Source organism: Salvia hispanica, chromosome 5, assembly GCF_029641045.1.
Source record: "Salvia hispanica isolate PSC_SH4W2 chromosome 5, Shi_PSC_v1, whole genome shotgun sequence".
Taxonomy (NCBI): domain Eukaryota; kingdom Viridiplantae; phylum Streptophyta; class Magnoliopsida; order Lamiales; family Lamiaceae; genus Salvia; species Salvia hispanica.
The window spans coordinates 15,985,464-16,005,707 of record NC_142696.1 but is presented as its reverse complement, the minus strand read 5'-3'; the positions used below and the strand labels follow the sequence as shown (position 1 = coordinate 16,005,707).

Sequence of the window (20,244 nt, the reverse complement as noted above, 5' to 3'; positions counted from 1 at the left end):
TTACTTTTATCATAAATGGTTAGTAAGTCCACTCACATTTTATTATAAAACTAATAAAAAAAAATGAGCCACATATTCCACTAACTTTTATAACTCACTATTCTTTACATTTCTTAAAATCCGTGTTCACTCCAAATATGACTCCTATTATGGGAAGAAGAATAATGTGACTAGGTTAGTGATCAAATCTACATGTACCTTGTCAAACATCATGTTTAGACAAGTGAGTGTGGGACTTAACGGCAAAAGAAACAAAAGATAGAGTTGATTCTTCTTAAAATGATGCGTCTATCTCTCTCTCTCAAAATCAGTGGTGTATCTTCTCGCTAGCTACCAATAAATAAATATGGGTATGCAACGGTAGGTAGAGTCACCCCACCAATTATTGTATCAAAAGAAAATAATTAAACACAGATACAGAGAAGAGAGGAGAGGAGAAGAGAGGAGAGGAGTGATGGCAGTGGGAATTGCCATTGCAAATGAAGGAAGCCAAGGCCAATACAATGGACGAATCACATCCTATTTGGTCTTCTCTTGTCTTGTGGCTGCCATGGGAGCTTTCATTTTTGGCTATGATATTGGAGTTTCAGGTTTTCTCTTAGTACTACTACATGTTTTTAATTTTTAGAATTTAGATTCCTTTTTATTTTATTCTCCTATTGTAATCAATATACTACTATTTGTTAGGTGGTGTGACATCTATGGAGCCTTTTTTGGAGAAGTTCTTCCCAAAAATATACAAGAGGATGAGAGAAGATAGTAATATTAGCAACTACTGCAAATTCGACAGCCAAGTACTTACATTGTTCACATCCTCACTCTATTTAGCTGGCCTCTTCACTTCCTTCTTTGCCTCTTTTGTTACGGACACCTTCGGCCGGAAACCCTCCCTGCTTGCTGGCGGCATCTCCTTTCTTGTTGGAGCTGCCCTAAACGCCGCTGCCTTTAACATGTACATGTTGATTATCGGTAGGCTCTTACTCGGAATCGGCGTTGGTTTCACTAACCAGGTCAGTTTGGTAGAGCAGATAATTCCTTTATCTTTGAATTATCTTACCTAATTAAGCTGTGTGTTTGTATCATGTTTTGATGCAAAACCGTATGGTGAATGACTGAAATAAAGAGGAATTCAAGGAAACCTAGTTTCTTGAAAACAAAAATAATGAAGTACTATTATAAATCAAAAACCGCAGTTAAGACACTATTATAAGCGCTTAGAAAACACTCCCTCCAAAAAAAAAATCGCTAATGACATTTTTTAATGCAATTAAGGAGCTAGTTTGTGTTTCTAAATATACCACAAACGCTTTAAAAAACGTCCTTATTGTTGATGTCCCAACTAAAATTAGAGGACGCAAATGAAACCGTCCTAAAAAGCAAAAAATTAAGTTAACTAGTTCTTAATTTATGAACGCTTTTTTTGTGTCCTAATTGCTGTTATTTTCTAAAATTTTCCAACGCAAGTAATTGCGTTTCGATTTTTGTGTCTTCAAAACATTTTTTTTGTTGTGCCTAGGAGTTTAAAAGGAAATAAAACAAAATTTATGAAATTAAAAATAAACCCAAAAAAACAATAATTATCTTTTTCACCGTCTAAACGATGCGAGGTGGCCGAAATCCATCTTTCATCATTGCGAGGATGTCAAAATGATTTCAATTTCTAAGCTCGATTCACAAGCACCGCAAATTTCAAGCCATCTTGGCGCATGACGTTTTCAGCATCACCGACGTTTACGGCTGGAACTGTATCATGTTTTACCATATCTATCTTCCTTACTAAACGGCTTCTTCAATTAACGCAGGCCGTCCCGTTGTACCTGTCAGAGATGTCGCTACCGAAATACAGAGGAGCGATCAGCAACGGGTTCCAGCTCGCTATTGGCATCGGCTTCTTCTTAGCAAACCTCGTAAACTATAGAACGGAAAAGCTCAAAGGAGGGTGGGGATGGCGGATATCACTAGGCATAGTTGCAATCCCAGCATCAATCCTAACACTAGGCGCACTCTTCCTCCCCGACACCCCAAGCAGCTTCATCATGCGCAGCAGCGACGAAGGCCACCACAAGGCTCGAACTATCCTCCAAAGAATCCGAGGCACAACCGATGTCCAAACCGAGCTAGACGACCTGACCGCAGCTCGGGACATTGCCAAATCAACGGAAAGCCCCTTGAAAAACATCGTAAAAAGAAGGTATCGGCCTCAGCTAGTGATGGCAGTGGCAATGCCGTTCTTTCAAATACTCACGGGGATCAACGTCATCGGATTTTACTCTCCCATACTATTCCGGACGCTCGGGCTGGGGGAGAGCGCGTCGCTGCTGTCCACCCTGATGACAGGCATCGTGGGATCGACGACAACTCTGATTGCAATTTTGGTAGTGGATAGAGTTGGTAGGAGATTGCTTTTTATGATTGGGGGTGGGATTATGTTTGTGTGTCAAATTGGGGTTGGGGGAATAATGGTGGCAAAGTTAGGGGATCATAATGAGCTAAGCAAGGGGTTGGCTTACTTGGTGTTGGGGCTGGTGAGCTTGTACGTGGCGGGGTTCGGGGTGTCGTGGGGCCCGCTGGGGTGGTTGATTCCGAGCGAGATATTCCCGATGGAGATACGGTCGGCGGGGCAGAGTGTTACGGTGGCGGTCAACTTTCTTTTCACGTTCGTGGTGGGGCAGACGTTTCTGGCGATGATGTGCCATTTGAAGGCGGGGCTTTTCTTCTTTTTCGGGGGCTGGGTGGCGGTGATGACCTTGTTTGTGTATTTCTTATTGCCGGAGACGAAGGGCATTCCGATTGAACAAATGGAAGGGATTTGGAAGGAGCATTGGTTTTGGAGGAGGATAGTGGTAGTGCACGACAAGGATTACACGTTTAGTTATCAAGAGCAACACAACAAGTAAAATGTGAATCATGCTTTTATTCTCATATTAATATATAGGGTAATTATATTCATATGTATATACACGAACTTTCATCTTATTCTTGTTATGCAAATGGACTAAAAGTTGTATATTTCAAAGTACATTAATTTCAAGAGTCTAATTTTCTGTACGATTATAATTTATAGGAATGACACTGTGGCTAGCTGAAGTGAAAAATAAATGTCATTGTGACTAGTTAATTAAAATGCATAAAATCTACTGTATATTGACAGTTTGATCTTTGAAACCATGCAAACAAATTGTTGTTGTAGTAAAATATGCAGAATGCTTTGAATCATTACATTCTTCTAACATTGTTCAAAGGAGATTGAAACTGGAGCTACGGTTTTTAAAACACTGGTTAAACATATAAGAGTATGTTAAGGGATAATTTCCCTTAACAAGATTCCGAAGTCACGATTCTGATCGGTGGAGGGATAAAAGGTAGTCGTTGCGAGCTTTGCTCGTCGATCAAACCAAGAACAATACAGAATTGAAATAAAAGCGTGAAAATAAAATAAGGATGATTGTATTTCTCATTGATGGAAAAGAATAACATTGTCTCCTATTTATAATACTAGCCCTAACTTAATAACCAAGAAAACAATATACGAAAAAGATATTACTAATGATAGACTAAAATCTAAATAATAGAGATATGGGAGATATATTCTTGTATCAGAGTATCATATAGAAAAAAAGTTGTATATCAAGCAATGCATTTGCCACCGTTGTCATTGAGTGTGAGTAGGTCTGCTTATTCGGTCGGTTCCGGTTCTAACTGAACCGGTTGACCGGTTTTAAATTTTAATAAATTCTAGAACCGGAATCAGAACCGATCAGTTCTGGTTTGGAACCGGCCGGTTAAGAACCGGTTGATTCCGGTTCCGAACCGGGACCGATGTGTAATTTTAATCCGATATTATTTATAATTTTAAATAGTTCAATACTAAAAAAATAATTATCCAACATCTAGAAATATAACAAATAATACCTTAAAATTTAGATAAATACAACAAAATACAAACCAACATACAATAATATTCATATATGGATAAGAGTGATGCCAAGTGTAGTAGGTCGGACTAGTTTATGTTAGCAATACTTTTATAAAAAAAAATAGGAGTTTTAAACGTTAGCAATTTTATTTTAAAATTGAATTCCATTTCCCCTTTTTAGGCTAAACAAATATTCAATGGATTTCCAATACTAATTGATCTTGTTGTGACTTTTTGGTTTATAACGGAACAGTTAATAAATTATTCACAAATAGGTTAAAATCGAATGTTAAATAAATTGTTACATAAATTCGTTATAAAGTTAAATTTCTATCATATGAAATGATATTGTATTTGTATAAGTTCTTTTGGAAATTAAAAACAAATTTATGATGTCCTACTCATTGTAGGTAGTTCATAAAAAATGGGTTGGTAAAATAATTGTAGATTCAAAGTATCACGGTTTAAACATTTTAAATACTTCAGAAAACAGATCTCGCAAATCTAACACGGTTTAAATCTAAAAATCACTCGATGTTTCAAATTATTTTACTTTAATTCAAAACTAATTTAGTTAAATTAGATCTATTAGTATATTAAATTATAAAAAATAAAATTGAATTATAGTTCGGTTCCGGTTCTGAATCGGAACTGATTTTATTTAAAAAATTGAAACCGATACCGGAAACCGAAACCGGTTTTCCGTTCCGGTTCCTCAATTAACCGGCTGGTTCTAGTTAATCGAGAACTGGAGAACTGTTTAAGCACTCCTAAGCAGCGGCGGATCCAGGTGGGGTCGAGTGGGATCGGCCGACCCCACCACCCTGCCCTGGAGTGCTGCCGGAAAGCTCCTTTCTTCGACCTCCGACCCTACGGCGTTCGCATCTCCGCCCCCACCTTACGCAGTGTGAGATGAGACGGCACAGAGAGAGAGAAAGAAAGAAAGTGGGGCGGAAGTAGTCCAGAATCTGGCTGCGGAATCATGGCGGAGGCGTTAGATGTCGAGGAGGCGGCACTCGGCAGAGGAATTTCGCCGGAGAGAGAAAAGAAATGGGTTTGGCAATATGGGTGAGGATTGAGACGGAATTTGTCATTATTGCTTTTTTTTCCAATACTCCGTTTACCTAGGGACCTAGAATTAAATGACATCATTTGCTAAATTTAAAAGATTAGTGATCTTGAATTATGTAATTTAATTGTAAAATGGCCTTTGAATTTTCCTTTATTTATTATATTAGTTCTCAGAATTACATTGAATTTGTATTCTCACCTAATATTTTAATTATTGTTACATGTATTTTTTATATATCACTAAATAAACACATACCTATATGAAGTAAATATTTCTTAATTTTTTCTAATTTCAGTTTTATAATTTAAAATTTCAACCTTATTGTTTATATTCAAATTATTTTTAATTTTAAAAAATTTGGAATGTTACAAAAAAGTATACTCATTTCATCCCGCCATAAGCGACTCGTATATTCTATGGATGTCCCAAATAATATAAGTCTTTTTTTTGAAAAAATATAATATAATTATTCGTTTACTTTATCTTTTTGCTTCTTTGCTTTATCTCATCTTTTATTTTATTTTTTTTACTTAATTCTTTAAACATCATTTGCTTAAATCTGTATTCAAAGGGTGCGACGAAGGGAGTATGTTGTTTTAAGAATATCCATACTCGCATAAATGATTGATATTAAAATATATTTTTAAAAAATAATTAGTATAAATATTATTTAAATATTTATAATGTGATTTGACCCCACGATATTTTATTTCTGGATCCGCCATTGCTCCTAAGTGTGAGAGAGAATATATGAGAATTAATGGGGAAGGTTAGGGTTAAGGTTAAGGTTAAGGTGAAGACGAAAGGATAAAAACAAAAATGTTTTGTCCCCTCAAATCAAATTCACTACTATATCTTATTGAAATTAAAATTACCAACAATTGTTTTTGTCTATATCCGCTATATTTCCAACGGTCGTAGTCTTGCTTGACCTTATTGTTATAGACTCATAATTACGGTATATAATATTTATCTATAATCTATAATCTATAATCTATATCTATAATCTATCTATAATAATTATATAAAATGTGAGTTTTGATCTTATTTTAAAATATTTATAAGTTATGGGATAAATTTTAATAAAATACTCCTATGTCGTCATAGTCAAATATAGGAAACGAAGGTTAGGAAAAACGGTTCATCCATTAGCTTCTACAGTATTTTATAATAATATTGTATAGTTCATAATCATAATAATATTATGGACATTTCAAGTTGCCATTGATTGATGGAATAATTAATTAGTTTTACTACTCGAAGAATACATGCAGAAATATGTATAACATGTCATAATTTTGTAAAAGATTAGTGATCCTCATCTAAAATTTATAAGTATTGAAATTCATTCCTATAAATTAGAAGACAACTTAAGCTTTCACTCTCCGCATTAATATGACATGGAACTATTTCATGATTTCAAAAATAAACATATCGATCACAGAAGCAAATATACTATTTTTAATATTGATCAAAATTGCATTTAGCTTATGATTAAACAAAATCTAATACTTCCAAAGAGATTGTGTCTGGAAATAGAAGAAAAGAAAATACAAATATTAAGATCTATCTTAGTATAAGAAATAATGTGTGTCCCCTATATACTCCTGACCCCACAAATCAATGAAATTAATTATTCAGTTTTTTGTAAAGTTTTTTTCTTCAGATTTATATGTTTTGATTGTAGGAAGTTAATTCCTTTTATTTTTATAATAAGTGGAGGAGGTGAAAGGTTTTGAAAAGAACTTTTATTTTTCTACTACAAATATATGGTACCGAGTGTTCGATAGCTAGCTTAAAATCCACAAATTTAATTCTACATTTTTATCATTACATTCTTTGTTAAACTTTTTTGTAGAGTTTTGATCCGATTTAAGTTATTCTCCTGACTCTTCATCAATATTTATTAAAGTTAATTTTCTACTTGATGATTTTTATTGTATATATATTATATAAAAATGTTTGTTTATATTCTCAATTCTTCATATTTAACTTTGTTATTTTAATATTATCTAAATCGTTTAGTTATTTTTTATAATTATTTTTTTTATGACTAGTTTTTCAATTTGCTGTTATTAAGTGTGCTGTATATAACAAAATAGTCATATGTTAATAGATTTTTTTATATAGAATGTAGTTCGGGAGATGTCATAGTTTTGAGTTTTTTGACTGATTTTAATATTTCTTCTATTCCATTAAAAATGAAACTTTTTTTTTCGAATTATCTCATTGAAAAAATGGAACGTTTCCTAAAATGAAAATAACATCATCCTCTGTTTTTCCATTTCTCTTACTTTATTCTATCCTCGTTAACTCACAAAACAATACTCCCTCCGTCTCATAATAGATGTCACACTTTCCCTTTTAGTTTGTCCCACAAAGGATGTCACATTTCTTCTTTTGGAAAAAGTTCCCTCTCGCATCAATTATAAAATTATATTTTCTCTCAACACTTAACACACAAAATAACATCTCTTAAAATCCCGTGCCATCTCCTAAGTATGACATCTACTATGAGACGGAGGGAGTAGTACTATATAAAATCTCGTGCCAAAAACAAATGTTTCATTTCTAATAGGACGGAGGGAGTATTATTTTTTTATCACTCCCTCCGTCCTGCTTTAGGATCCCAATTAACCATATTTAGGTGTCCCACTTTAGGAGTTTCAGTTGAAATATTCCATTAATGGTAATAGGTCTCACATTTCCACTAATATTTTTTCATTCACATTTCATTATAAAACTAATATATAAAAGTAGGACTCACATTTCACTATTTTTTCACCAACTTTCCTTTACATTTGTCATGACCCAACGTTGCTAATTATTGCAAGGCTCGATATACCGTGACTGGGGTGGATATTAAGAATGTGGGTTGAGTACGAAAAAAAAAGATTTAATGGTTGAACTTTCTGTCTGTAGAGTATAAACGATGAATACATGAATAGAATGGCTCCATCACAATGACTCGAGTAAGGGACCATACAATATACTGGCTAGTTATTAGAGTCTTTAGAGACATAAGGATTTCACTTGCTTCAATGCACAGCGGAAAGAACTGAACGCGGTTCCATGTATGAAGACAGGAACCTCCGAGAGTATTGAATGGAAATAGAAGTAGGTCTGGTTTAATTAGCACCATCCACTCTATCACAGCTCAACCTGCACATTTAGAAATACATGCAGGGCTGAGTACAAAGGTACTCAGTGAACACGTTGCCGAAAAATACAAATATACATTTGAAATATTGTCAAGCCATTATCACAGTAACACTCTCAGGGGTTTTATTAAAAAGACCTAAGCTTACTAAAAATCATTTTTCTACTGCACAGTCTAAGTTCTTTCTGTTCTTTGCCATATCTGAACATCTTGTGAGTAGAGCTGGTGTACTCCTACGGTCACCTTAACATTCATGTGCCGAAAAAATGGCCACTTTCTACGGGCACCGGACCGACCAACCTTACCATGACACACAGTCCACGTGTACACTAGTCCGAGTGGGGACTCTCCCCTTACTGGGACCCGAATTCGATTTCTTATTTTATTTAGCATAGCACATTCGGTATAACCAAATAGATAGACATCATTACATAAAATAACATCCTTTATGGCAAGACAACATCATTTGGATAAATAAATATTATCTCAAATATACTTCATATTTTTATCCAAATTTGTATGTAGGATAGAAAAGTTCACCCCGTACGCTTGCGATTCCATATAACAATATACTCACTTGGAGTTTAATTCCGTGCAATGGACCTTGTCCAAAAAATATAATAGTCTATTTAGCGTCGAGAAATAAATAAAAATGGATGATATGCTCCTAGTCCTAGGATATGCATCATATTTTCTTTTCTCTTTCATAAACTCATTCACTTTAACTAAATTTGGAGATTTAGTTCTTGGCATCAATTAATCAAGAGATTAATTAACTTGATAAATTCAAGTATTTTAACTTGAATAAAATTTGTAAGATCTTTCTAAATTAATTCAACGGAACTTAAGCCCAAGTAATTAATTTATTCGATTTATTAACTAACTTAATTGTAGCTACAGTTATTATCTTGGCCCAATTAAATTATACTAGCCTACAAACACATAAATTAAAAGATTTGGGCTCTGTTAATGTAATAACTATAACTGGCCCATATTGGAACAGATATACTAAAAAGCATTTTTCGAATTTATATTGAATTTGATAAATTGCTTGTATATTGTAAGCACTCTTCATTTAATGAGAATAATAAATGTTTTCTTCATATTGTGTATTTTACTTTAATGGGTATTGACCGTATCTAATTATATATTAAATTATATAATTAAAACGCTGGAAAGTAAAATCAGTCTAAGCCTTCTACATTGAAGGTTGGGTCGTGGAACAGGTCATCACAGTAGGTGGCCCAACCGGTACCTTGTAGAAGTAAACCTTTTTCACAACCTAGATAGGCCTTGGCTACCTATCGTGAAAGGTTGCAGTGTCCATTCGAAAGGCGTCTTTACCTTGAGAATGACTAGTGACACTGGTGTGGTATAGCATTGAATGGATCTAAAGTATAGACACGTCTTTGTTGCTATCTACTGTAAGACGATGTCTTGGAGATTTAATATTTCCTAATCTTTGTAATAATATAGGACACACGTTATTTAATCATACGCTGCTTTGACTTATCAATAGGTGCGGGTTTTTCGCAACCCAATATTCCTGATATCTTGGAGTAGTAATTAATAACCAGTATGGTGTCAGTTTTATTATTACATTGAATCGTGTGCCTGCGTGGTTTGACTATATCCCAAGTTGTGTTCGAGAGAAGTTCTATTATTTGGAAACCCGGACGGTTTGGATTTAATCCAAGAATAAATAGAAAAGGAAAAGTATATTCTGATATACATCTCGTACTAGACAAAGTCTTGGTAATAAAAAGATATTAATTAATTTAAAGTCTATAGCAGACTACAAATTAATTAATGGATATAGAAAGTCTTAGACACGGGAAATAATATATTAAAGAGGTTAACCCGGATTGCTTGTAATCACGGATTGGATGGGCGGTCAGTATTTCTTCGATAGTGGCACAAGAAATATTCCATTGGTCTTATATTGAATTATGGGTTATAATTTAATTAGTAAAGAAGGTCCAATTGGGGAGGCTCAATCCAAGCCCATAGATCCCTAACCTATAAACTCTATAAATAAGGATGTAAGGAGAGGAGACAAATACACAACACAAAAACCCTAGCCTCCACTCTTTGGTTTTCTTGTCTTCTCCTTCAAGTTCCTTATAATTTCTAAAAGATTCCTCCCACAAGGAATTTAGATTTATAGAGTTAAGGGTCATAGGTTAGAAGATCTTTGGTTTTGCATTTACAATCAAGTTTCAAGATCTACACGTGGAGAAGTAGCAAGCCACTTCGATTCTTTGGAGAATCATTGTTGTAAGTATTCAACATCATAATTTAATTTAAATTATGTGATTAATTGCGCAATTATATGTTCTACATGTTCAAGCATGAAATTGAATCGATCCACATAATCACCTAAATAGATTCTTTTGTGGATTTATTTGTTTTTGCAATTTCCGCTGCGTTTACCCCAACAGCCCAAACAAAAAAACCAACAAGAGAGCCCAAGTAAAAATAAAAGCTTCCTCAACTCCACACACGTGAATTTGTCTCTCTCTCTACTGCGTTCTTACACTCTCACCCAACTCTCTCTCACTCATTGCAGATATATAACTGGCCAAAACAAAAGAACCAACAAGAGAGCCCAAGTAATAAAAGCTTCCTCAACCCCACACACGTGAATATGCCTCTCTTTCTACTGTTTTCATTTTTGCCAAACAAGAGATAGTCTCAGTTTCCTTCACGATCGGAGGTCCAAATAATATCCGATTGTCACGAAATTTTAACCAAAGGTGGATGACCCATAATACATCATTCCTACTGAAGGAGATCAACCTTTAACGGTTCGAACTTCTGTTATTAAGCTTTTAAGTGGCTGTTGTTTCAACAGTAGCAACGTCGGTTTTGTACACGATCGGAGGTTCAAACATTGTCCGATCGTTCTGAAATTTTATAGGAAGGTAAAAAACTCTTCTAACTTCATTTTTACCGAAGGAAATTACATTTGAACGGTTAGATTTTCCCTTATAAATTTCCAAAGGTGCTCATCTTCCGAAGATAAAACATTTTTGGAGTGTTTCCTATTTTCTAATTATTTTATTGATTCTATGACTTTGCATATGTGGTAAGTAAATTAGGTTTAGCATAGAATAAAATGGTTTCATACATGAATTTGAAAAGAAAGAGTTGAAAGGTTGTTTATGAAGCATGCTTAGTTGTAATTCTATGTTCTATATGAATTCATGCTAACATGACATGCTTGATAAAATCATGCTTGAAAATATTTTACTTATGGTTTGATAATCATTACCTCAAAAGAATGATTAAAGATTTATTTAATGTGCTCCTGCTTGAAATTCTCCTTCTTAAAGAATGCTTGCTTGAAAACTTGCTAGGAAAGGTGGAAAACTTTTTCTGTGTACTTGCTTAAAATTTTGGATGAAAAGGGATTTTAGGTGTGTAGGATCTTGGTAGAAAAAAAAAATCTTAGAGTGCGTCGAAGAAGTGTGAAACTGGATTTTGGTGTGTGTAGTAAAGCTATGTGTTGGAGAAGGTATGAAACTAAAATCTTTACAACTCTCCTTCTTATACTAATTTCTACCGACACCTACGTGAAACGAAAATAATTGAATGACTAGTGAAATCTTTTAATTCAATGCTCTTCCTGATTTTGAGGATATGTCTCTGTTGAGCCCAATTTTTGTCTGCAGATTTTACAGAAAATAACTCACCTTTTCATACATATATATATACACTTTAATTATAAAACGTGATATATATACATATGTGATGACTTCATGTCGTTTTCAGTGAATAGTGTTGCACTATTCATATGTTGACTATGTTTAAAGATGGTAAAAGTTATTTTTGTTACTGTATTATTATTGCACTGTCGTTTCTGACTTGTCCTTGTAGGAAGTTGAGATTTCCTGAAGATAGAATACTAGCTTTGTGAAGAAGCTTTAGCTCGTTTTTGTAACATCATAATTTAAATACAATTAGTACATTTCTCATTTGAAGAGAAATGAGTATATTTTGTAAATGGACATTTAATATCCATCTGATTTATAAATGTACATGGACAATTATTTTATCTCTTCATGTATCTTCTTGCACATCAAAGTCCTTGATCAAAATTAGTTTCACATTGGTATTTAATTATCAATTAAAACCCATCAAAGATTTTAATACAACAAAGCATAAGAGTTTAAAATACTACTTGCGATAATATAATTATTTACTCTATAAATGTTTAATGACGTTAATTTGAGCGGGGTATTACAACATTTCTGAAAACTCGTCGCGAACTCAAACGAGACTCTAAAGTGAAATAAAGGAAGTATTATATTAGTATATTTATTTGAGCATAAAATTAATGTTGTAATTATTATAATTGGAATCTTTTATTATATGTAATGCGAGTGGATTATAAAAATAATCTTAGTAGTAGTATAAAATTGGGTGTGGTCATTGTATTTTTGCTACGCCTATATTATATAGCTGCGGTGATCATTATCAACCACTACTGAATATATTCAAGTAAAAGGTGAGAAAAAGGTGGCATTATTCAAACTGGGTAGACGCAAGGCGTGACGTCATCAATTCATTTTATTTCAAACTATGCTCTTGCTTTCTTCACCTTCTACATTGGTTGCCAGATTCCACCGCTCTCTTCTACACAATCCATTTCTTCCGTCGCCCTCTTTTTCTCGATTTTCCGTTACCAAAGCCATCCCTTCAGCTTTTGGACTACAACTTGGAACTGCTGCTGCACTTCGCCCCATCCATTGTTCATCAAATATGGTCAAAGCGATCAGAATTCACGAACACGGAGGCCCTGAGGTATTATCTACTCTGCACGATTACTTCGCTTTTGCTGCTAATTTTATGTATTTTACATCTATTTCATGATTCGATCTCAATGAATGGTTTATCGTCATTTGTGATTTTTGGCGATACACCATATTGCTGCTTTTCTCATATGTGAATTTTGGGGAATAAATTGTAGTATTGCCTTGCTGGTGTAGTGTTATTGAACTTATTGCAAATGTTTGGTTCATTTTTAGGTTGACCTGTTCTACTGTCATCCAACTTATCAATTCATTTTCTGTGGCTTTTAGTAGAGTAGGACGAGATATGCTACAGATTGAAACCATACTTACTGTGTGAAGCGTATTTTGTAGGTTCTGAAATGGGTGGATGTGGAAATAGGGGAGCCAAAACAAGGAGAAATCAAGGTCAAAACTAAGGCTATTGGTCTCAACTTCATTGATGTTTATTTCCGGAAAGGATTTTACAAGGCTCCAACAATGCCTTACACACCAGGTCCATTTTCTCTTTGTTTCATAAAAATTGACATTCCTTCCAGTGCAAGAGTGTCTTTGAATGATGACTTCAATTCATTTTTATGTTTTGTAAGTCTTTATGATAGAGTCCCTAAACCATTCTTTCCTTTCATGTCATGGAATTGCTTCTATTATCACAAGAAAAGGATCAACGAGAGTAATATCTTATTTGTTATTGAAGAATGTCATTGCTTAATTTGTTCTCAATTGGTTTATTTGGCACAATTATTCATTTCATGTATTTTGTCAACTCCCTGAATTGTGGTGCATTTAATACGTACTCCCTCTGTCCGCGAATAGGAGTACCGGTTCATTTATACTATAAATGGTAATAGGCCTCACATTTCACTAACTCATTCCACTCACATTTCATTTAAAACTAATAAATATAAGTGAGACCCATATATCACTAACTTTTTTCCACCCACTTTTCTTAAAACCCGTACCGGAGAGAAATGGGACTCCTATTCGCGGCCGGAGGGAGTATTACACAGTGGGACTTCGTTGCAATCTAATTTGAACTACTCTCCATGGCAGGAATGGAGGCCGTTGGTGTGGTAACTGCTGTAGGTCCTGGGCTTACTGGGATAGTAGTTGGAGATGTTGTTGCTTATGCTGGTAATCCAATGGGTGCATATGCAGAAGAGCAAATCCTTCCTTCTGAAAGAGTAGTCCCCGTGCCTCAGTCTATTGATCCTGTTATAGCAGCATCAATTATGCTCAAGGGGATGACGGCTGAGTTTCTAGTTCGCCGATGTTTCAAAGTAGGTTTACTTTAATCCCATACTAAACCCCTTCACATTTTATTGTGTATAGGGAAAAAGAGAATGTATTGAAATTTAAAAGCACCTTAATTGTTTTATCCTACACTCCTAGTTGAGGGGATAGAGAATGTATTTAAAGCACCTTAACTGTTTAATCCCATACTAAGCTTTGCTTTCTCCAACAATTTTCCGTTGGATGAAAATATCTACAGGCATAATTACCTTACGACAATATCATACAGGTTGAACCAGGGCACACTGTCCTTGTTCATGCTGCAGCTGGTGGAGTAGGGTCTCTGTTATGCCAATGGGCAAACGCTCTTGGTGCCATAGTTATTGGAACTGTCTCAACTAAAGAGAAAGCAGCTCAAGCTAAGGAGGATGGCTGCCATCATGCTTTATTGTACGAGGAAGATTTCGTTAGTCGCGTCAATGAGATTACATCTGGTAAAGGAGTTGAAGTGGTCTATGATTCTGTTGGAAAGGATACATTTGAGGTAATCAAAATTATTTGTGCAAGCATATTCTTGATTTCCTACTCTTAACTATTTGCAGAGGGGGTGTCAAACTGTCAATATAATATATTGTGATAGACATGGCCCATGCACCGGACCTGGATAGTCTACTATGGAGGAAGAACGATGATTTAAGGAAAATGAACTTGATCAGGATAAAATTAGTATCACTTATAGATCTCTGATTAGTAGAAACTAGAGAATAATTGGAGTATCTAATTAGCATGAACCATGGATCTGATTAAGCTGTAGTTGCACTGATTCTCTAGTCTTATAAGTCTGTAATTGGATTTCTTTTGATCAGGGCTCATTGGCGTGCTTGAAAGTTCGTGGGTATTTGGTTAGCTTTGGTCAGTCCTCTGGTGCTCCAGACCCAATACCCTTATCGGCTCTTGCTGCAAAATCTCTCTTCTTGACAAGGCCTTCTATGATGCAATACACTGCAACGAGGGATGAACTGCTGCATTCTGCTTCTGAGGTTTTCACAAATGTTGGAGCAGGTGTCTTGCGTGTTCGAGTAAATCATACATACCCCTTATCGCAGGCTGCACAAGCCCATTCAGATCTTGAGAACAGAAAAACATCTGGATCCGTTGTGCTTATACCATAAGGGTGTTAGTGGTTGCTGTGTCGAGGCTGAATCACACTCGAAGAAGGATAAACTAAATCTGAAAAATGTTTGTATTTCAAGAAAACAAAGAAAGTCTAAAAAATGTTTGTTTTAACATGGGTTTCCCATGTGGATTTCTTTATATGTTTTCAGTAATGTGTGAATGCTCGAGTTATGTTCCTTTACGGTCCACTTGATTTAGGAAACATACCATTATATATCCCAATGTTTTGTTGTGCTTAATATTTATGATACCTAGAAACCAAAATTAATATCCTCTTCGTTCCAAGGTAGATGTTCACTCTCCATTTTAATTTGACCCACAAAGATGTCATGTTGTCTTTCTTTAAAAAAGTTTTCACAGAATATATAAAAGAGTGAATTACATAAACGGTACCTGATCTTTCACTTTCGCACATAAATGGTATCTGATCTTTATTTTATATCGTTTTTGATACCCCTATTAATCACATTTTTGGTACCTGATATAATTTTCATCCCAAAATACCCACTAAACAAATTCATTTTTCCATTTATATCATAAAGGGTATTTTGGGTATTGACAAAACTAGTACCAAAAGTGATATTATGATACATTCTCTCATTCTCCTCACTATTTATAGTACTATTATGATTAATCAATACTAATATTATTATTTTGATGTTATAAATTAATAATTAATTTATTTTTTAATATATATTTAATCATAATTATAGTTATAATTATATTTGAATATTATAATAATATTACTATTATAATAGTAAAAACTAGTAATAATTAATAAATAATAAGTATTATTTTATATTAAATTAATAACTAATCAATATAGTCTTAGTCAAAATTTAAAATTGTGATTGTATTCATAATGATAAAGAGTTGAATATTTTTAGTTAGGTGTTTCAACTCTAAAATGAGTATAAATAATTTAATTAAAATATTCAATTAATTTAATTACTTTAAATAATTAATTTAATTAGGTGTTTTGTTATTGATTTATATTATGAATGCAATTAGATGTATGTATAAAACACTAAAAAGAAAGAAAAAAAAGAGGAAACATAAACTAAGGGAAAAAGAAAGATGAAAGGAAGATAAAATACTAAAAAAAAAAGGAAAATGAAGAAAAAAGAAAGAAGAATAAACTAAAGAAAAAAAAAGAAATAAAAAAGGAAAAAAATTACATATTTGGTTCTAAAATATCCTTCATAACAGAAAAAATCACATATTTAGTACCTAGGGTTATTTTTGTCATGGAATAGCAAAAACGATATAAAATAAAGATCAGGTACCATTTATGTGCGAAAGTAAAAGATCAGGTACCGTTTATTTATGTAGTTCACTCTATATAGAAATATATTCACTCCTTTCACTTAAACACACAATACAATAGCTCCTGTGTCATTACTATCTCGACATGGAGGTAGAATAATTCTATTCATTCTATTTTCGGCCATTTGTCTGAAATATACATGTGTAAATATGTCAATGGGGGCCAAGTCACGTAGCAACATGTTTACGGTTTACCTGTATAAAGTTGATGATTATGTTTAAGTATATGACCTTAAGATCCTGCGTTTAAGTCTTCCTAAGTACTACTACTACTACTACTTCCTAAGTACTGTTTGTTAGTTTTCTATTTTTCTAATTTTCTATTTATCTTACAAAAAGCTCATGCCATCAAATTTTCTAATTTTTTCTAGAGCTTCTAGATCTGCATTTTGGTGGTTTTCTGTAAACCGTAAATTAAATTTAGAATGGGTAGGGTCAAAAGTGAAGGGTAAGGTGAATATGAATGTCCTCAATTCAAATTTTGCTACAGTATATGTTAGATATTAATCTTATAAAATTGGGTGTGGTGGTTGTTTTTTTTTTTTTTACTCCTATAACTATAATGTAGGTTGCGGTGACTTCCCACTGTCCAATATACAAACTAAACGTCTAATAAGGTGAATATGAATGTCATCAATTCCTTTAAATTAAATTAAGTGCTCTGACAAAAACAATCACTGGTCTAGCTTTCAACTTCCATATTCGTTCCCAATTCATCAAATATGGTCAAAGCGATCAGAATTCATGAACTCGGAGGCCCTCTGGTATTATCTACTCTGCCCAATTACTCCACTTTTACTGCTAATATCAAGCGCTGAATTGTAGTATTATACTTCTATTCCGTGATTGATCGATATTGCAATTGTGCTCTTCATCTTTAGTGAAGGAATTAAATGTTAGGTTCATTTTTGGGTTGACCTATTCTACTTTCTTCCTACTTATCAATTCATTTGCTGTAGCTTTTAGTAGTAGGACGAGATATGCTATAGATTAAAACCATAGTGTGTTACTCCCTCCGTCCGCCAATAGATGTCCCATTTTTTACGGGCTCGGCTTTTAAGAATTATTTGACTTTGTTAAAGAAAGTGGTAGAAAAGTTAGTGGAAGGTGGATCATATACTTTTTTATATTAATTTTATATAAAATTTGAGTAGAGTGAGTTAGTAGAATATGAAGACCACTTGCCAAAAGTGGTCAAAGTGAAATGGAACAGTTATTGGCGTAGACGAAAAATGAAAAATGGGAAATTTAACGGCGGACGGAGGGAGTACTTACTGTGTGAAGCATATTTTGTAGGCTCTGAAATGGGAGGATGTGGAAATAGGGGAGCCAAAAGAAGGAGAAATCAAGGTTAAAAATAAGGCTATTGGTGTCAACTTCATTGATGTTTATTTCCGGAAAGGAGTTTACAAGGCCCCAACTATGCCTCTCACTCCAGGTCCATTTCCTGTTTCATAAATTAAATTGACACCCCTTTATATTAGAAGACTATCTTTGCATGAAATGGCTTTAATTCATTTGTATCTAGGATAAGTATTTTAAACTATTCATTCATTTTTTAATTGTTAAGACTTATTTGTTATTGAAGAATGTCATTGCTTAATCAGTTCTCAATTGGTTTATTTGGCACAATGATTCATTTTCATGTATTTTTGTCAAACTCATGCATTGTGGTGTATTTATAACACGTTGGGACTTCATTGCAAGGAATCTAATATGAACTATTCTCGATGATAGGAATGGAGGCCGTTGGTGTGGTAACTGCTGTAGGTCCTGGGCTTACTGGAAGGTTAGTTGGAGATGTTGTTGCTTATGCAGGTAACCCAATGGGTGCATATGCAGAAGAGCAAATCCTTCCTGCTGATAAAGTAGTCCCCGTGCCTCATTCTATTGATCCTGTTGTAGCAGCATCAATTTTGCTCAAAGGGATGACGGCTGAGTTTCTACTTCGCCGATGTTTCAAAGTAGGTTTTGTTTAATCCCATATTAAAGCACCTTAATAGTTTAATCCCATGCTAAGCTCTGCTTGTTCCTTTCATCTTAGTTAGTTAACTTAAGGAGATCATTGTTTTAGTTGTCCCCTTCTTAATCATATGGTGTCGTTGTATTTCCTTTTTCCTTTGAATATTTTCCTCTTTCCTCTTTCAGTTGAAAGACTTTTTCATTCCATGCAGAGTAATGTCCACATTTCTTTCTTTCCGATGGATAAAATTATCTACAGGCGTAGTTATCTTATGACAATATCGTACAGGTTGAACCAGGGCATACTGTCCTTGTTCATGCTGCAGCTGGTGGAGTAGGGTCTCTGTTGTGCCAATGGGCAAACGCCCTTGGTGCCACAGTTATCGGAACTGTCTCTACTAAAGAGAAGGCAGCTCAAGCCAAGGATGATGGCTGCCATCATGCTTTATTGTACGAGGAAGATTTCGTTAGTCGCGTCAATGAGATTACATCTGGTAATGGAGTTGATGGCGTCTATGATTCTGTTGGAAAGGATACATTTCAGGTAATGAAAATTATGTTGCACTTTGCAAGCATTTTCTCTACTTCCCACTCTTAACTATTTGTAGAGGGGTGTCAAGGGTCATGTTACGTGGACAACTATTTTAAATTGATAACTGACAACTATGTCAACAACCTACGTTATAGATGTCAACACGATGACATTTGTATGTCAACTATGCTAATTTGCAGTGGGATTAATTTTTATTGATGATGAGTTGTTTCTTCATTTTCACGCCCTCCATGTAATCACTACTCCAATACATTATCTTGAATGAACATAAATCTTCATTGAGCTCTAGTTGGACTGATTTCTCTAATCTTGTAAGTGGGGTTCTTTTGATCAGGGCTCGTTGGCATGCTTGAAAGTTCGAGGGTACATGGTGAGCTTTGGTCAGTCCTCTGGTGTTATAGACCCAATACACTTATCGGCCCTTCCTCCAAAATCTATCTTCTTGACAAGGCCTTCTATGATGCAATACACTGTAACGAGGGATGAACTGCTGCGTTCTGCTTCTGAGGTTTTCACAAATGCTGGAGCGGGTGTCTTACGTGTAAGAGTAAATCATACATACCCCTTGTCACAGGCTGCACAAGCCCATTCAGATCTTGAAAACAGAAAAACATCTGGATCCATTGTGCTCATACCAGATGGGTGTTAGTGGCTGAATCATACTCAAGAAGGATAAACTAAATCTAAATAATGTTTGTGTTTCAATAAAACAAAGTCTAAAAAATGTCTGTGTTAACATGGTTTTCTCATGTGGATTTCTGCATATGTTTTCAATAATATGTGAATGCTCTTGTGTCATGTTTCTTTTTCGGTCCACTTGATTTAGGAAACATACTATTTTTATACCGTGTTGAACAGTAAAATATAGATATATGCGGAGAGGAGAAGAATATAGATAGACATAGTAGAGAAGAGTAGTAGGTGTAGGTATACATCAGTACTCAACATAGGCCACATATATATAGTACAAGATACTATGCCAGACTATGTCACACAACCGATATGAGATACTATTATTCTTAACACTCCCCCTCAAGCTGGAACATTTATATC

At 34.4% G+C, this 20,244-nt stretch overlaps 3 protein-coding genes and 1 long non-coding RNA gene across 4 annotated transcripts; 3 read left to right on the top strand and 1 right to left on the bottom strand.

Moving 5' to 3' along the window:
• Positions 1-305: 305 nt before the first annotated feature.
• Positions 306-3,048, top strand: LOC125187140 (hexose carrier protein HEX6). Its single transcript, XM_048083671.2, has 3 exons — positions 306-590; positions 688-1,010; positions 1,803-3,048. Exons 1-3 carry the CDS (start codon positions 455-457, stop codon positions 2,895-2,897), a joined length of 1,554 nt encoding a protein of 517 aa, XP_047939628.1. The 5' UTR covers positions 306-454; the 3' UTR covers positions 2,898-3,048.
• A 4,817-nt stretch (positions 3,049-7,865) lies between these two features.
• LOC125187143 (uncharacterized) lies at positions 7,866-11,804 on the bottom strand. Its single transcript, XR_007170571.2, has 2 exons — positions 11,423-11,804; positions 7,866-8,150 (listed from the first exon to the last, which is right to left on the bottom strand). It is a non-coding gene; the product is annotated as an uncharacterized LOC125187143 (long non-coding RNA).
• An 851-nt stretch (positions 11,805-12,655) lies between these two features.
• Positions 12,656-15,526, top strand: LOC125187141 (uncharacterized). The gene is made up of 5 exons (XM_048083672.2): positions 12,656-12,954; positions 13,296-13,437; positions 13,995-14,221; positions 14,464-14,718; positions 15,041-15,526. Exons 1-5 carry the CDS (start codon positions 12,733-12,735, stop codon positions 15,344-15,346), a joined length of 1,152 nt encoding a protein of 383 aa, XP_047939629.1. The 5' UTR covers positions 12,656-12,732; the 3' UTR covers positions 15,347-15,526.
• A 1,758-nt stretch (positions 15,527-17,284) lies between these two features.
• On the top strand, positions 17,285-19,989 carry LOC125187268 (uncharacterized). Its single transcript, XM_048083823.1, has 5 exons — positions 17,285-17,440; positions 17,973-18,114; positions 18,414-18,640; positions 18,928-19,182; positions 19,526-19,989. Exons 1-5 carry the CDS (start codon positions 17,399-17,401, stop codon positions 19,838-19,840), a joined length of 981 nt encoding a protein of 326 aa, XP_047939780.1. The 5' UTR covers positions 17,285-17,398; the 3' UTR covers positions 19,841-19,989.
• The last annotated feature ends 255 nt before the right edge of the window (positions 19,990-20,244 follow it).

Bases quoted from the DNA above. Each gene is read 5' to 3' on its own strand.
- LOC125187140 (XM_048083671.2), top strand. From the start codon at position 455: ATGGCAGTGGGAATTGCCATTGCAAATGAAGGAAGCCAAGGCCAATAC. The intron at 591-687 runs GTTTTCTCTTAG...ACTATTTGTTAG, and splicing joins CTATGATATTGGAGTTTCAG to GTGGTGTGACATCTATGGAG. The intron at 1,011-1,802 runs GTCAGTTTGGTA...CAATTAACGCAG, and splicing joins GCGTTGGTTTCACTAACCAG to GCCGTCCCGTTGTACCTGTC.
- LOC125187141 (XM_048083672.2), top strand. From the start codon at position 12,733: ATGCTCTTGCTTTCTTCACCTTCTACATTGGTTGCCAGATTCCACCGC. The intron at 12,955-13,295 runs GTATTATCTACT...CGTATTTTGTAG, and splicing joins ACGAACACGGAGGCCCTGAG to GTTCTGAAATGGGTGGATGT. The intron at 13,438-13,994 runs GTCCATTTTCTC...TCTCCATGGCAG, and splicing joins AACAATGCCTTACACACCAG to GAATGGAGGCCGTTGGTGTG.
- LOC125187268 (XM_048083823.1), top strand. From the start codon at position 17,399: ATGGTCAAAGCGATCAGAATTCATGAACTCGGAGGCCCTCTG. The intron at 17,441-17,972 runs GTATTATCTACT...CATATTTTGTAG, and splicing joins ATGAACTCGGAGGCCCTCTG to GCTCTGAAATGGGAGGATGT. The intron at 18,641-18,927 runs GTAGGTTTTGTT...AATATCGTACAG, and splicing joins TACTTCGCCGATGTTTCAAA to GTTGAACCAGGGCATACTGT.